This window comes from Sceloporus undulatus, chromosome 2 (assembly GCF_019175285.1).
Source record: "Sceloporus undulatus isolate JIND9_A2432 ecotype Alabama chromosome 2, SceUnd_v1.1, whole genome shotgun sequence".
Lineage (NCBI taxonomy): Eukaryota > Metazoa > Chordata > Lepidosauria > Squamata > Phrynosomatidae > Sceloporus > Sceloporus undulatus.
In genome coordinates this window covers 178,342,365-178,359,373 of record NC_056523.1, presented here as the reverse complement: position 1 = coordinate 178,359,373, position 17,009 = coordinate 178,342,365, and the positions used below count along the sequence as shown (strand labels likewise).

Below are 17,009 nucleotides of genomic sequence, written 5' to 3'. Positions count from 1 at the left end.
TCTCTTGTAGTTGTTGTGTGCCTTCAAGTTGTATCAAACTTATGGCAACCCTACCACGGATGTTCAAAGCACTACACCATGCAGGCTCTCTTTCTACACAAGTATAACAACCTCATATGTCTGCATACTGACATAAAATACATTAACAGCTCAATTAATGGAACTTGAAGCTGATAAGGGCTGGGGAGATGTCAGGTTTGTACTGTATTTCATTTTGTTAAGCGAAACCTGAGTTCTACCAAACAGGGCTTCGTGCACACAACATACATTTGAAATAAAAGAATTCTGACCTCATGTATTTGTTTTGAGAGGAATACAGTCCTTCCACACAAAAATCTATTCCTAATTATCCCAGTCTTTCTTCCATTTCAGCTGTAGAATTTATTTATTTTTCAGATTGGGAAGAAAGATTTTGTTGCTGCTGTTATGCAAACAAGAAAGAGTCAGAAATCCTTGCTGACCTACTGTTAAAGGCTCAGAGATTCTAACAGTAGATCTACACCTGCTGTACAGAATGAATAACAAAGGACAATTGAGGGCCACATTACATATATATAGCTGAGCCTCATTTTACTTGTTTATGTTTTTATAGCAATAGCAATAGCAAGTATATTTCTATGCCACTTATCTGTGCATTTAAGCACTCCCTAAGCGGTTTACAATGTGAGTAAGCTAATTGCCCCCAACAATCTGGGTACTCATTTTAGCAACTTACAGAAGGATGCAAGGCTGAGTCCACCCTGAGCCCCTGTCTGGCATTGAATTCACAACCTTGTGTTTTATGAGTGAGTGGCTGCAGCCTAGGCATTTAATCAATGTGCCACCAGGATTCAATTTTTACTTCTAAGTAAGTGTATGGAACACTGATGCAGGCTGGAACCACAACACACAAGCCAAGGGAGGTTTAAGCCTTCAACCTCTTTAGCTCCTTTCCTCTCTAAATTCCCCATAGCTGCTTCCCCTTCAAGTCTCCACTTGTTTACAAGGAAGCAAAGTAGATGTAAGGCTCAGGTGTTCACTACATATTGAGCACATCTTTTTAGTTTAGCCCCAATACAGCTGAAGCAGCCCTTTTCATTCCAGACTAGCATCAAGTCATATCATCGTGTACTTACAGGTTCACCCTTGGGTCCTTGCTCGCCTTTGAAGCCTGCAATTCCAGGTTCTCCCTACAGAGGTGAAAAAGAGAAATGTATTCGAGTTACAAAGCTCCTGTATCACTTCAAGCCACCTGCTGATTTGATAAGCAGAATTTCTAAAATACCCTCTAAAGGTTATTTCAACAGGAAAGGAAGCATCAATTCCCATGGGGAGGCACCAAAAATCAACACATGTAAGAGGAAAAGAATTAGGAAGAAGTATAGGAACTAAAGGAATGGTTAGAACCAGGATTTTATACAGTGGGAAAGGATGGACCTCGGGGCAGAACAATCCTAACATGCTTGGATGTACATCTGGGAGGCTGGGAGCTGACTGAGATCCCTCTCTAACAGAAGTGGGAAATATCTGCTCTAGAAGAACCCAGTTTAATTACTCTTTTCACTGTGTTTCCAGACCAGATGTTACACTAACAGCTCTGTCTGGATCCTTTATAAACATTGGGTTTACATTGGTTATCTTCTAACATTTTGATAAGGATGGTTTTCAATGATGTTGTATATTTCTGCTACAAATTCAACATTTGAGAACACTTTTAAGAACAACTGGGTACAGTATTTTGAATGATTTCAAGCAGACAAAACTGATGTCTGTTATTACCTTTTGATTCACAGTACAACACTCAGTGTGCTATCTCAGAAAAAAACCAAACTGTAAATTCAAGGGAAGTTTTGCTAGTTCTGTCTTTCTAAAAGGGATGGAAATAATATGCTCTATTTTTCATTTTCCCGCTGAAAAAAATGAGCTTCCCAAGAATCTAGAAACCCCATGAAGATGAAGAATAGAGCAGTGAGACTTTTGTGAGGTTTTCTCCCAGTACTTGAACATCCTGAAGTGCCCCAGAGGATTTTCTTGCAGAGAAAGACACATAGGATAGATCTATGCAGAAAAATCCTCTGAAGTAGCAAAAGTGATTAAGTGTATCAGTGACACCAAGTATGCTGTGAAATACTGACCTTACCTCTTTTGAGTCCACTCTACACTTCAGAGGATGTGGTGGCATAAATAGCCAGCTACAAAGACCAGCTAAAGCTCATGGATTCCTGACCACTGACCTCATCAAATTTATCCAAATCCCTGTTAAAATGTGAGCATCAGCAATCACAATAAGCAATCTTAGGATGGGATACTGCAGAATCTTGACCAATGAGTCCAAAAAGCCACTTAGGCCAGAGTTGAGGTTTTACATTAGCCCCACATTGGTCAGTTTCTTACCGTCTGACCTTTGGGACCCAAAGGCCCAGTTGCACCTTGAGGCCCAGGTGGTCCACGGGGGCCAGGGAAACCAGGAGCACCAGCAATGCCAGGAGCACCCTGTTGATGAAACATAAAGTTTAGATGTGAGAAATGCAGGATGCCTGAGACATTACTCATGATGCAAGACACTGCACCATCTTTTATAGCATAAGATTCATGCTCAAATCTTTCCTGTAATGGATACCTGAAGCCAGAATCATGACAACAGCAGTTCTACCTATAAAATGTTTCTCAGCTTTCTTGCCAAGGCAACAAAGTACTCACCGCTGATCCTTTGGCTCCAGGAATTCCATCATTTCCAGGGTTGCCCTAAAAGCAAGGGAAAAAAAGCCTTGAGCAAAATTCTTGATGTTGAATACGTAGATGCATTTCCACCTCCTTTATGCTGTTTCCATCACAAAAAGCTATCTACTTGTTTCCCCAGAGAAGCCAGCTCTCCCCAATTTGAGGGACAGTTTAGAAAACAAGTCCAGGCCACAATAAGACAACTGAGGAAGGGTCTGTAGCCAAATCAGTAGATATATACAAACTCTTTTACATTCCCAGTGGAGGTTAGAAAAAAGGGTCTGAAAATTGTTTTCAAAACATAACATGCGAAGGCTGTTGAAATGAACTACAGTGGTACCCCGGGTTACGAAAATAATCCGTTCCGCGGCGCCCTTCGTAACCCGAAATCTTTCGCTAGCCGAAAAAGCCATAGGCGCTAGCGCTGGAAGCCGCGATTTTGTGCGAAAAAGCGCCGAAAAGCACCAAAAATTTTTTTCGTAAGCCGGAAAAAAAAACGTAACCCGGAACAGTTTTTTCCTATAGAATTTTTTCGTATCCCGGAAATTTCGTAACGCGGTGCTTTCGTATCCCGGGGTACCACTGTATTAAATTTCCCACAAAGATTCTAAATGTGAAGAGGTAACAAGAATAGGTTACACAACTCAGTGTGGACTCTACCAATATTTCCAATATTTCCAGATACAGATATCATGTGACAGGTATCTTTTTCACACTTGTCATAGCACATCCATGCACACAGTCATTATATCACTCTCCCCTTAAGTCACCCACCACTCCCCTATCTTTGCTGAACAAGCTCCTTTTAGACAACACACGTGCTTAGCTCCCTTATCAAGATCAATGGGAAGAAGCATTTGAACAGCACCACTTTTTCTCTGAGTCCAGAGGAAGATTAATCTTATGGGTTTTCCAGTCCTAGAGTTAACATTGAAGGTCCTAGTTATATGCTTTTAAGCACAGGAAGCCCCAATGTCTGAGTCTAGGACAGTATGTGTTCTGGAAATTTATATAATGTGTTTTTAAAAAATTACAGCAAAATTGTTTGCAGCAGTGAAATGAGTGCATGACCCTATATGATGCCTCAAAAGATCCTTTTGTGACACTCATAACACCAAATAAGGGCCAAAACTTGATTAACTGTCATGTCAAATACCCTACAGAATAGACACCAAATAAATTGTGAATTGTGGTAAGGATTAATAGTCTAGATTTCTCCAGGGAGAAAATACAGTTACTTGCTTTCTTTCCTGAATTTATCTGAAATCCTTGCCAGTGATAATATTTTATCAAAAGACAAATAGGAGTGATCCCCCCCCCCCATTGGTAGGCATTTTTGTTTGTTTGTAATTATCTAACCAGCAGAGACAGATGTACATGCAGCTGGGTTTATGTTGATCAATATTACTAGACAGAGTATGGAACATATACTTTATAAGTGCTCTACACTGAATCTGATTTCCACTAATATAGCTCTAGGGGGATAGTTTAAAGAACTAGTCAGGCACAGTTGTGCAAATCCTGCCATTGCCATCTGCTGATGGTTTTATGTACTTACACCTAGTTCTATCCTCATTAATTATGACTCAGTTGAATGTTTCTGGTAACAGAAGTGGTTGGGGGAACAGGGAGTAATTCTAAATCCAGTGTTTCCTCCACAGTTGCTGAGATTAGGGGCACTGGAGCCCTGTGAAACTGGAAAAATCGTAAATAAAAAACAATACTTTTTTTTTACCCAAAAGACCACCTCTATAGGAAGTTCTAGGTGCTCCAGCCAATTCTATGGTCAACATCTGCCAAAAGTTGATCATAGAATCATGCTGCAGGACCTACAAATGCCTAGAGAAATGCTTTCTCTAGTAATCTCTAGATCCTCCAGTGCAACTCTATGATCAATTTCCAGCAGAATCTCTCTGGAGGACCTAGGGATTCCTAGAGAGAATATATTAATTAAATCCACAAATAATCAAAATTGCAAAAGTCAAAGCTGCAACTGTGGAGGGCCGATTGTATATCTAATGGGGATGGAAGAAGAAGACTTAGTAACCCTCTTACAGGGGAAAGGCTCTGTCAATAGGTACATAGTGATTCCTCACACAGATTATTTGATAACTGCTTTTTTTTCTGTTTGGGTCTCTCATCGAGGTGGAGTGACTTCCTCCACTTGTTATGGATAATATGCAAGTCAGGCCATCTGCACAAAAAATCTATTTATCACACTACCAAGCCTGAATCACCATTGCTCTACACACTCAGCAAAACAGGGGCCAGATAAATTTATGACTTGCTGTGGTTCGCTTGTGCATTTGTGTATGGTACTGCAAATTTTAGGAATAATATGGCATATGGGTTAGGATCTTAGAATAAAGCTAAACAGATATGGATAAATCCTTTGATTTTGCCTTTATCAAAGCACTAATGTCTTCCTTCCACCAGAAGTTTCTGGTTTTGGTTTTCATTTTAAGAACAGGGGGATCTTACTTACCGGAGCTCCTGAAGGTCCAGGAGAGCCAGGGGTCCCCGCTTCACCTCTGGCTCCTTGGGCACCCTCAGGCCCACGAGCACCAGTAGGGCCAGCTTCACCCTGCATAGGGATAAGGAAAGAACATGAAGAGACCAAAGAAAATTGGCACAAGCAGCCATTGCTTTGCTGAAACAGTTTTATGTTTACAAGGATTAGACTGGATTAACATCTCAATATAATACAGAAAGCCCAGCTGGATTTTTTGTAACCTATATGTACAGTCATACACAGGGCTAATATCTCACCCACTTCCATGAAACTTTCAGACATTGACTATGTGGTCTGGGTCATCTTTGAAAGCATGGATATCTGACATGATGAGGCAGCTACTCAGAACAGTCAGTTTAGGTCCTAAATAATCGCCCATTACATATTTTATTGCAGTGACATCTTTCACACAAGGGCCATAGCTACCCTTCAGTGCATTACATTGTTTTCCAGGCGTCCATTTTTTCTATACTTTCTATCTTTAGATAACCATTTCAACAACATCTTCTCTGTTGAGAAACTCAAGGCCTGTTACAGACTGCCAAAATAAAGCTGCTTTGGGTCTCTTTGGAGGTATGCTATTTAAATAATGCATGGGTCCTAAGAGTCCGGAGGTCGCGCCAAAGCCACACTCCATTCCTAAGCACTGGAGTGTAGCTTTCGTGCAGCTTTCGGATTCTTAGGATGCACGCATCATTTAAATAGCATACCTCCAAAGAGACCCGAAGCAGCTTTATTTTGGCAGTCTGTAACAGGCCTCAGTTATCTCCAGTAGACCCAGCTGAGTTATAGAGTATTTTCTGGCATCTTTTGCTGCAGAAGACTGTAATGCATGAACAAGTACGCTTAGTTCATGCACTAGCCAGACTTGTATCTGTAGGTATGGGATTCTTTCAGAAGAGATTTCCCATTACGACTGATCTTCTCACTGGAGACTAGCACCCCCACAAATTTTCAGGAATGCCTAGGGACACATTGTTTGAATAATTGCATACTGGTATAGAAAACTTTCTAAAACAAAGAAGAACTAATTGAATATAACACTGATCTATTGTGATAGTGATGTGCATTTTTAAATGCTTTGTGTGGAAGACTGTGCTGTGTGCCTTCAAGTTGTTTCGGACTTATGGCGACCCCAAGGCAAACCTATCACAGAGTTTTCTTGGCAAGATTTGTTCAGAAGAGACTTGCCATTGCCTTCCCCTCAGGCTGATGGGGGAGGCTGAGACTTGCTGAAGGTCACCCAGTGAGTTTCATGGCTGAGCTGGGAATCAAATCCTGGGTGATTATCAGACAGGGAATAAGGACATGAGAGAATCAGGACACTTCTGTCCTTATCACGCAGTATTCTTATCCTGTGAATAAAAAGTGACGGGACTACTGCACTTCATTGATGGGATGAGCACCACGTTGTGGGATGGTATGTGATAACCTTCATACAATCGTGCAATAAGGAAAGGAGCATCCCGATTCTCTCCTGTTCTTTCCCCCATCTGATAATCTCTCTGGTCTCCAGAGTCATAGTCCAACACTTAAGCTGCTACACCACACTGGCTCCTATTTGAAACGCATACAGTCTTAAAATATTTGTTCCACATATGTAGAAAAAATAAAATAAAAGACGGGAGAAAGCTATAACTCATTGATGGAGTTTTGAGATTCACTTCCTTGCACTTTTAAGTTAAAAAAAAGAAGTAGATGTGAGAAAGATCTCTAAATATAAGAGAAGTGTTGCCAAGTATAGTATGCAGGTTTACTAAACAGGATTAATGGTTCCTTTTATAATCCTTACAATGTTGTAAATGATCCTTGGGTCATTGTTCCTCCCCTCCAGGATGTTTTGCACAAAACACCTAGAATCTGAGTAGTATGCTCTCACAATGATAGTTCAACAGGCCAAAACAAAGTTTGGATATAGCCCCACTGTTCAAGTTTGTGCTAAATACAGCCTGCTAAAAGGCAGATCAGGAGTTTCAACAGACTGAGTAGTGATGATATGATAGTAATGGAATATGCACTACTACAAGGGTTGAAAGTGCATCAAACATTCATATTATCAAATATAAAACCAACACAAAGCACACACTCTAAAGTGCAAACCTGCAAAACTGCAGGACCATGAGATCAGTCAGAAGTTAAGTCTAGTTTAGCTTTGAAGTTTATAGCCAAATTGATGATATGTGATGTTGGCTGAGCATGTTTCCTGATTCTGGATATGTTGTGACCATGTAACTGTCACAAAATGAATTAGATTCAGATTTCTCACTCTCTTTTGCCATTTCAGCCATGTGATTTCATGACTATGTGGGCAACCTATGGGCACCAAGCAGATTTTCCAGGCTCTAAAATTCAATGCATTGTGAGATAGGTGTGCCATCAAGGAGCATGACATTAATGGCAGGCATGACATTTCTTTTGAGGAGAATGGCTGAATGGAGTTTGCACCCATGTCTGAGCCAAGGATTCAAAGCTATCAATATTTGTAAATCAAAATACACTTTTACACCTGTGTTTCTTTTCCCCATAAAATGCTATGGAATCATGAGATTCTGAAACTATATTCTGTGTAGAAGCATTATGTTTTGGAGTAAGGGACATCCTTGCAAATCAAAACACACTGGGCAACCAGAGGACTTTTCTATACAAGCATAAAGTGATTTTCAGTGGGCCCTTGGTATCCACTGTGGTTTGGTTTCAAGATCCACCATGGACACCAAAATCTGTAGATGCTCAAGTCCCATTAAATACAATGGTGTAGTAAAATTGTGTCTCTTTATATAAAATGGCAAAATCAAGTTTTTGTTTTTAGAATTTATTTTGTTTGGAATATTTTCAAACTGTGGATGGTTGAATCCATGGATAAAGAATCCTTGGATATGGAGGGCTGACTATTTTGTCACTGCTCCTTCTCAAGTGATTCTGGGAACTTAGTTGTTTTTCTAGGGGGTAGCTCAGGGGGCAAAAGATGCTATAGCTCTATAAACAAACTTCTGGTTTTAAAAATATCCCCAATTTCTATTTTGGTACTTCATCTGCTATCTACTGCTGTTACTATATGGTATTCCAGACAAGGATAAATAGGGATCACTCTTCTGTGTCTCCTTCAGCGTTACTTTTAGAATTATTTTTGTTGTGTTCCATATGAATCCTGCCTTATCAATTCATAAAAGTCCTCACTGAAACCGCTGCTCCTAAAAACCACTTAATTTTCATCTCTCCTCCTTTCTCTTAACTCAGTAAGCTCGCCATCGTATTACAACATGGCCTTCTTCTTCACCTCATCTTTTTATAATGAGGACACTGATTGTTACTGAAGACCCGTTGTCAATTTCTGTCAGACATTCCACAAAAGGCCTCGTTTCCTGACCCCCAGCTCCCTACACACAGCCTCTCCACTGTCTGGTATCCTTAGTAACCCATCCCGGGCGAGATTAGGAACCTGAAGCCGTCGGACCACATGGCATTGGGAATTCCCAAAGGAAGGTCAGTCTAGCTTGACTTTCCCTTGCCTTAAAAGGCCCCACATTAAAGAAATCAGATAAATCACACTGAGATTTGGGAGGGGGTTTTCTGCATGTGATTACTGTAGCTCAGGCTTCAGAAAGAGGAGAATTGTGCTGGTCCCCTGGCGGATCAATTACCTGATGGCCCTGAACCTTTGGACAAAATATGAGCCCTGGCAAAATGCCCATTGGCCTAAATACAGTCAGAATTTGACTACTGCTCTAATTCCTGAGCGGCACTTTAACTGGAAAGGATTTCACAAAAAGCACTGCTAAATGTATGCCTGATCGCTTCTATCATCATCTGCTCGTGAAACTTCTTGGAGCCTTTGAAGCAGAACATGCTGAGGCAAGAATGCACAGGAAGGGGGGGGGAACAAGTTACTCTTCAAACAGTTAAAAGAAGTACTACCAGCTGAGTTATTGGGGTGACTAGGCATGGGGTTGCCAGTGGCTGTTCGTTTTCTTTTTCTTTTTCTTTTTTTTTTTTTTGGTAACGTCCAAGGTCAAAGATCAGAGGTACCCTTTTAAAGTTTCCTTTAGAAGTAGTTTCTCATCACCTTGCTTTTCACACCATATGTGACTATTCCTAAGCACCGGCCCCTATATTTTTATTGTTGTTGTTATGTTCTTTCAAATTAACTCTGACTTCTGGAGACTCTATAGATGTGTTTAGAGTAGCTTTGCCATTGCCTCCCTCTTCGGCTAAGAGAGAGTGATCTATCCAATGTCACCCAGTGAGTTTCCATGGCTGAACAGGGATTTGAATCCTTGTCTCCCAGCGTTCTAGTCCAATATTCAAACCACTAGATCATGCTGGCTCCTTGAAATACCTATATGCCTGGTCAATTGACTGGTTCCATATACTGACTACTTTTGTCAATAGCTGACAGATGTAAAAAGTGCCAAGACTGTGTGTAAGCAACAGAAATCCCTTTAAGGATAAGGTGTGACCTTATGCCCTCTGCTCTTAAAACTTACTTCTTTGATCTATCTTTGATCTATCTACCGGTATCTATCTATCTATCTATCCATCCATCCATCCATCCATCCATCCATCTATCTATCTATCGAGACATTTGAAAGCCATACTAAGAATCTTTCTTCCTACAAACAAAGTTCCTTCCCTGTCCTAAGAATTCCAAAATGAAACTCTTGCTTAAACTGGAGTATGTTATTTTATATTTAACAGTCACTAACCTATTACTAATCCCCATCTGAAGCCGCTTCACTGAGAATAGAGACATGAAATTACATAGTTCTCTGACTATAACACGCACACCACACAGTGCTTTCCCTCTGTAACGCTTTTCCTTATTCCCATTGCACTGATTCAGGGCTGTGACGCTCAACCTTCCAGGTGCTTTGGCCAACAACTCCCATCAGCCCACGCCACATGGCCAATTATAAGGGAATTGTAGTCAAAAACTCCTAGAGGATCAAGGGTGCCCCACTACTTTTCTAAATAATGTACCTGAAAAGGTGTTAAAGCTGTGAGGAAACTAATATGAAAATATTCATGCCCAAACTCTTCTGTCATAATTCAAATTTCATTTTTCTCTCAGAGGCAAAAACAATAAGTTGAAATTGTCATAAAGAATAATTCAAGGGGACTTTGGGGCTGTACATACAGCCCTGAAGGGGTGTCCTCGAGCCACCCCTGTTACAGCCAGATTGGGGCTGCAGCAACTGCATGCCATCGCCTTGATCTGGCTTTTGCAGGGTGGGATAGCCACACTGGCATGGCTTGGCGACACTCATTCGGTGCTGCCTCGTATGTACACAGCACTGGAGGAGCACTGCGATGCCATGCACCATGCGGTGCAGCGCATGGCTTCACACTGTCCTGGGGGCAGAGCTGGGGCATTTGTCGTGGAGACACTACACCCCGACATCACCCCCAAGCTGGCCCAAACTGCCAGTCTGCACAGCCCCTAAATGTTATTTTCCAAGGAGACTCAGAAATAATTTATGGTTTTAATGTTGACAGTTTTCAAAATTAGGGCAAATGAGTACATTTTAGGACTGAACTCTCTGGCACCACTACTCTCTAAAATTTTGCTTCTCTCAAGATAGACCACGTTTTCCTTTACAGCTTTTCTTCATATTCTAATCTTTCTCCAGCCCTTCCTATTTTTATTTCCTCACACACACATATGCAGACATGTATGAGCAGTTTGCTCTTTCCTTATAGCTGTTAAACTTTCCGACTTCCTCTTAGATTTTCTGCAGGTAGACCAGATAAAACGCTTCAGGCATTCAGTGGGGAAAGGATTGAAATATTCAGGGACGAAGGGTGTTCCTTTGAAACATGGGGAGGGAAACATGATTCTTGACAAATCAACTGGCTGCAAAAAGAAATGAATGTGGCCTTGAGGTACTGCTTACCTTTGAACCTGGTGCACCTGGGAAACCTGGGGCTCCAGCAGGACCAACGGGTCCCTGAAGAAAGACAAGAAAAATAACCTCAATCAGTTTGGAGAATGCAGAACAGAATTCTTTTTGTTATTTAGAATTTTCTCAGCACACATAGAGTAGAAAACATCTGGTATCCTAAAGTGGGACTAACAGTCAAAATGCTCGCTAGAATAAAAGTGGAAAGGATTTAAGTCAGACTCCAGATTTACTGAAGGGAAAGCAAAGCTGAAAATGGAATCCCATTCAAACTAAAGCTGAGCTGAGACATTAACCTGGTTTCTTCAGTACAATCCTTTGGCCAAGCTGGCCCACAACATAATGCTGGTTATGTTTTTGAATTTGTTTTATGTGGAATAAAAAGTGTGTTTTAATATCTACCACTGCCTCATTGGTTTGATAAGACAAACTAGGTTCCCCCACCCTAACTTAGTAGTTTGATCATGATGGAAGCATTTAATGGAGATGTTCTTGATACCTTCTGTAACAAGGTAATACTGGAAGCACAGGGAAAATATCTGTGTAGGACTGAGGAGAGGTTGATGGTTCAAATCTTTCCTCAGAGCAGGGAAAATCAGTGATGAGCTGCCTCCTAACTGAACTCATCTTTGTTGTCAAGTCTTCTTTTCCTCTGTTACCATGCGTGCTCATCATCTTCCTCAATCTTTAAGAATATATAGTCACGAGTGCTTGTTTTAACACTTGTACAACCAAGCCACAAAGTTACTCATATTGAGACCACCATAGATGCCTCATATCTCTCTGCTTTCCTTCAATGGAAACTGTTCAAACATAGCTGGTTAGACACATAGAGATGTGAACCAAGAAAATGGAAGGACGAGGACATAAGGCCCAAATAACCTTAGCTATAGGTGCTAACAGGAATAAGCATTAACATTAACCTGTAATATTATTGGAATGCTTAAACCTACCTATCATATAGAAGTAAAAGGAATTATTCAGACTGCAATATATTTTAGGAAAAACTGAGAATTTTGACTGCAGATATGAATGTAATGTGGTAACTGCAAAGTGAAAAACTATAAAGTGCATATTTAATGCTGGCTATACCTAATAAAATATTTTATTTTTTAAAAAAAATGAGATTTGTTTTATAGTTGTCCCCTTGCCTTCTCCCTTATGTTCCATTTACTGCTAAGTCATGTGGCTTCTTTCTATCTAACTTAATGAAAATCAGACCATTCATTTCTGTCCCTTCAACCTTTATACTACAGACATCTCTTACCTTTGCTTCTAAAACTTTATTCTCTTGGCTCTCTCCTTACCTCATTCACTTATATGTAGAACTAATTTACCTACATCATTTAGATTTCTTATCACTCTGACCATGTGGCATCTTCCTTCAAACTCCTGCACTGGCTTCCTGTTCCCTGAAATCCTTATACTGCACCCATCACAAACTCTGTGCTTGGTCTAGCTTTCCCCAGACCTGCCCTGTCCTAACTTTAGAGTTATGCTAAAGGCTTCATCCTTTCTGTGAAGCCTTTAGCATAACTCTTTAGTTTAGCTTCAAGTGAAAAGAAGTATTAAGTCAGGAATAGCACTTTTTTTTTTTTACAAAATGTAACGCAGCTCTAAGAGCTCTAAAGCATTTCTTGAAATTACACAATGGGTGAGTTATAATTTAAAAAAACACATTTTCTACTTGGTGTGTCAATATCCAATTTGTAAAATACAGATTTCAGCAGGGGAAAACCATTCATTTGAAAATAAATTTACTTACAGGTGGACCAGCTGGACCAGGAAGACCATCATTACCACGAGCACCCTGTGTAAACAAGATATCACAGGTCAGCAAAGTCAGTTTCATCAAACAATGATGTAGCCATGTTCCCAGTTATGCTGTCATATAGACATGGAATATCAGATAAGTCTGTGCATTAACTCCAACTACATCCCTCTAATTATATTCTGAACATTTCTTTTTTTTGGGGGGGGGGGGGAGGAATCAGAATAGATTAGAGACTTGTTGAGAGTAAGTGAAAAAGAAATAGAGCAGAAGGGCACTTTTAAAAAAATGAAATTATCTATGTAGCACAATGATGTTTCAGTTCAAGCATCATGGCTTCCCTCCAAGCATCTTGGGAACTTTAGTTTGATGAGGGTGCTAAGAAGTCTCAGGCCTGAAACAGATGGGCAGGAAAGACCGGCTTCTGGCTGCTTTGGAAGCAGGGCGTGCAGATGATGCATGCCCCAATAGCAACCAAAAGCCACACAGAGAGTGCCCCCGGCAAGGAAAAGCCAGGACTAAAAGGAGCAGGTAAAGTCTGCTCTTTGCTAGTGGCCCATTTGTGACTGCTGCAGTCACTGCAGTCCCATGCTGATCGGGGGGCAACCAAGGCTGGAGCGGTCTCAGGCTGCTCCAAGCTGACAGTCTGCATGACCCTTCAGTCTTTCTCACAAGCCCACATTATACATGACTCTCTTAGGAGAAGAGATTAACATTAAACTAATTTAACTCTTTAAGATGGGAAAGAGAAACAGCTGAATACACCCACAAACTCCTGCCCATTTGCAGTGGTTTGAGCAGAAACAATAGTTTCTTGTATACTGTGCTTACTAAAACATTAGTTGACATCTCCCAGGTAGTAAGTAAGGTTCTAATGTCTGCTTTATGGCTACACTTTACTGTTCCTTTACCCATAGAAGTACCTTACTCCACTATTTGTAGATTTACCTATTCGTCTTACGGTTGCCAGAGTTATTTGTTTTTTAGCTGTTTTGCTTTAGTTTAGCACCCAGATAGCAGGTGTGAAATTGCTTATAAGGTACAGAATGTCACTATTTTAGTGGTGGGTAAGAGTACAGAGGAGGGAACTCACAAAACACCACTATGCATTCCTTGCCTAAGAAAACCCTATGGAATTCATGCGGTTACCATAAGTTGACTTGAAAACATAAAAACACACACTAACACCTCCAATAGTCACCCTGATGCACCTCCAACAATACAGGTCTGGTAAAGGAAAATCTGACATTTAGTTGAGAGGGTCCATTAATCTATAAAATGCCTGTTGTTTTCCATGGCTTGGATGCCACTTTTTATGGGCAGAATTTTGATCACAGAATAAGGAATTCTCTCCTTCCTCTTCCTCCTATGACCTTCCCCATCTCTTCCCCTGGGCCCAAAACTCTGCTCCTGAAGATCTGGGCAGCATCTGGAAAAATATGAACTATAGCACAGGAGGTTGCAACAGAAAATAAGAGTTGTAAAAATTTGGAGCTCCCTATCACTTGTATGTGTGTCTTCAAGTCACCTGTCGACTCATGGCAACCCCATAAATTTCATAGGGTTTTCTTAGCCAAGGAGTACTCAGAGGTGGTTTTATCACTTTATTCCTCTGAAATATATTATATAGCACCTGGTATTCATTGGCATTCTCCGAACCAAGTAATAACCAAGGCATGATCTTGCTTAGCTTCCAAGATCAGATGGATCTGATGCCTTTAAGATATTAGGCAAGGGAAACTGCCTTTTTGTGTGAGTAGAGATTTGTGGATTGTATTTAAATTAACAAAAAACAGGGAAGGCAACTCAGGAAAATACTTTTTTTAAAAAAAAGTGGGGGGAAACTGAGGAACCAAATGCAAATGAGATAAAAAAAAATTACTAGCAAAACCAAGTAATGCTAATGTGTTGCAGATCCTATGAAGACTGTCAAAAATTGTAAGCTTTTATATGGCATCTAAGCACAGCACCTGGATCTCCTAGCATCTCTGAGAAATGAATTCTGGAAAAGGCTTTGCTTTGTTCATCTTTGGTTCTAATCTCACACAAATACAGAGCCCCAAACTTGGCCTCCTTGTGTATGGAACTCTGTGATAAAAAAAAAAAACTTCAGCCGCTAATGGCTTGATACCCTTGCCCTCATGTAACTAAAGACTAATTGCCTGGCAGAACTCATTCATGTCCTGGGCAACAAGCCAGGAAGAACAGTGGAAAAGTGAGGCAGCAGTGCCACAGAAACCACATCAATATGACTGAAGGCCCTAATGGGAATGCCACTAAATGACCTTTTTAAAAAAATAAGAATCATAACTTCATAGTGAGATCATGCTCACATGCAGACTGTTCTGAGTTCGATCTCCAGCTAAAGAACTCCATGTAGTGAGCTAAGAAATCCAGTTTTTCTGCTTCAGAACTCAAAGAGCGCCTGCCAAGAGTGGCCTGAGTCAAAGCAAAGCATCTTCACAAGTTCAAAAATTCTTGCATCCGTTTCAGAACTGAGAGTGACTATTAGAGGATGGGATTTCTGCCCTGTTTGGTGTGTGTATGGCGCGCAGTTGTGCACCTGTGACAGGCTGTAGGTCTTTTTTTCTACAATGCAGTCCAGTTGTATGATATATGATAATTAATTCATGTTATGGCCTCATTCTCATATAAAAGTTCATTGAAATTATTAATAGAATTTAAGATCTTTGTCTACTGCCACACTGCAGAATTAATGCAGTTTGACTCCACTTTAATTGTCATGACTCCATCCTATGGAATCCCGAGAATTGTAGTTTGTTGTGGCACAGAGCTCTCTGACAGAGAAGGCTAAATATCTCACAAAACTAGAAACCCCAGAATTCCATAGCATTAAACCATGGCAGTTAAAGTGGTGTCAAACTGCATTAATTCTACAGTGTAGATACCACCCACATGCCACAGAGCTAGGTTAGATTTATATAAAAACTGCTGTCTAGTACACACCAAAGATTTTCACTTGGTGTTTACACACACATGCATCAAACAGACCCATCTTCAACTGTTTCAACAGAAACCCCCACAAATTAAAAATAAATGGCATGAGGCTACTCTTAGGAGGAAGGAAGAAGATCTTCATTGCAGACAGAAAGCTCATTGTATGGCCTTCTGGATTATGTCCTTTGTGGGCATTGGTATTGTAATTCATTATAGCAGCAGCCCCACTTCAACAAAAATACATCTCCCAGCCAAACTGCTCACTGGCAATTTCTTCAACAATACCATTTGTTTAGCTGCTCTTGGGAACTGGCTTTGCACACACTCAGAGCAAGTAAGTCATTGAAGTTAAAAATAATATCTGAACTGAATGGAATTCTAAATGTCCTAGTGGATTGATTATAATTTCAATCCACATATGAAAGAAGCTAAAGAAGGTGATAGGTTTACTTTCTAAGAGCGGAAGTAATTTAAAAAATAATAATAATAAACCCCCACACATTAGCATTTTATTGACTAGCAGGGACAGACAGAGATAAGACAGGCTGAACAACCAGTACAGCCTTAATTTCTAGAAAATGATAGGAATCCATTGATTTGCAAATAGGCCTTCCTTCATTTGAAAGCAATTACATTCAAGAAATTGTGCTGTGAAATCCAAATGTAGAGATTGCCCTGATTATTATGAAAATCCTGAACAAAATGATTTATAGGATGAATGGTGGAAACTGAACCACTATGGCCTGCAGCTATAGACATGAATTGACCCATGCAATGAATTTATAGCTATGTTTGGGGGTGACCAAGCTTAACTATCTTGGTTACTTTACACTCAATGCCTCCAACATTTTGAATTAGTGAAAATATAAACAACAAAGCTCAGGACTGAAATTTTCCTGCTGAGCTTCACAGTCATCTCTAAAGAGGCTTTGCCATGTGTTCAACAGAAGGCCAGAGGAAATTTCACACTACATTTATTACAGTATCAAGTGAGATGTAGAATGGAATGCTGGAAATGGTCCCAGGGTGCAATGTCTTTGGCTTACAGATCTGCCGAATTGTGTACCCTTGTGCAGCTTTCCTTTACATAGACCCAGGTTCAGATAATCTGCTCAGCTTCAGTGTATTGACTCAATGAGATAGTCACTATAACCCTATTCAAGTGTTTACA

General features: G+C 40.4%; 1 protein-coding gene across 1 annotated transcript in view; it reads right to left on the bottom strand.

Annotated features, from left to right (window-relative positions):
* Positions 1 to 17,009, bottom strand: part of COL2A1 (collagen type II alpha 1 chain) — a 95,088-nt gene that overhangs the window by 44,885 nt on the left and 33,194 nt on the right. Inside the window, exons 17-22 of the mRNA XM_042452023.1 lie at positions 12,875 to 12,919; positions 11,104 to 11,157; positions 5,186 to 5,284; positions 2,680 to 2,724; positions 2,374 to 2,472; positions 1,116 to 1,169 (exon numbers count right to left, since the gene is read on the bottom strand). Coding sequence (XP_042307957.1) covers positions 1,116 to 1,169; positions 2,374 to 2,472; positions 2,680 to 2,724; positions 5,186 to 5,284; positions 11,104 to 11,157; positions 12,875 to 12,919 — 396 coding nt within the window. The remainder of the gene's footprint in view (positions 1 to 1,115; positions 1,170 to 2,373; positions 2,473 to 2,679; positions 2,725 to 5,185; positions 5,285 to 11,103; positions 11,158 to 12,874; positions 12,920 to 17,009) is intronic.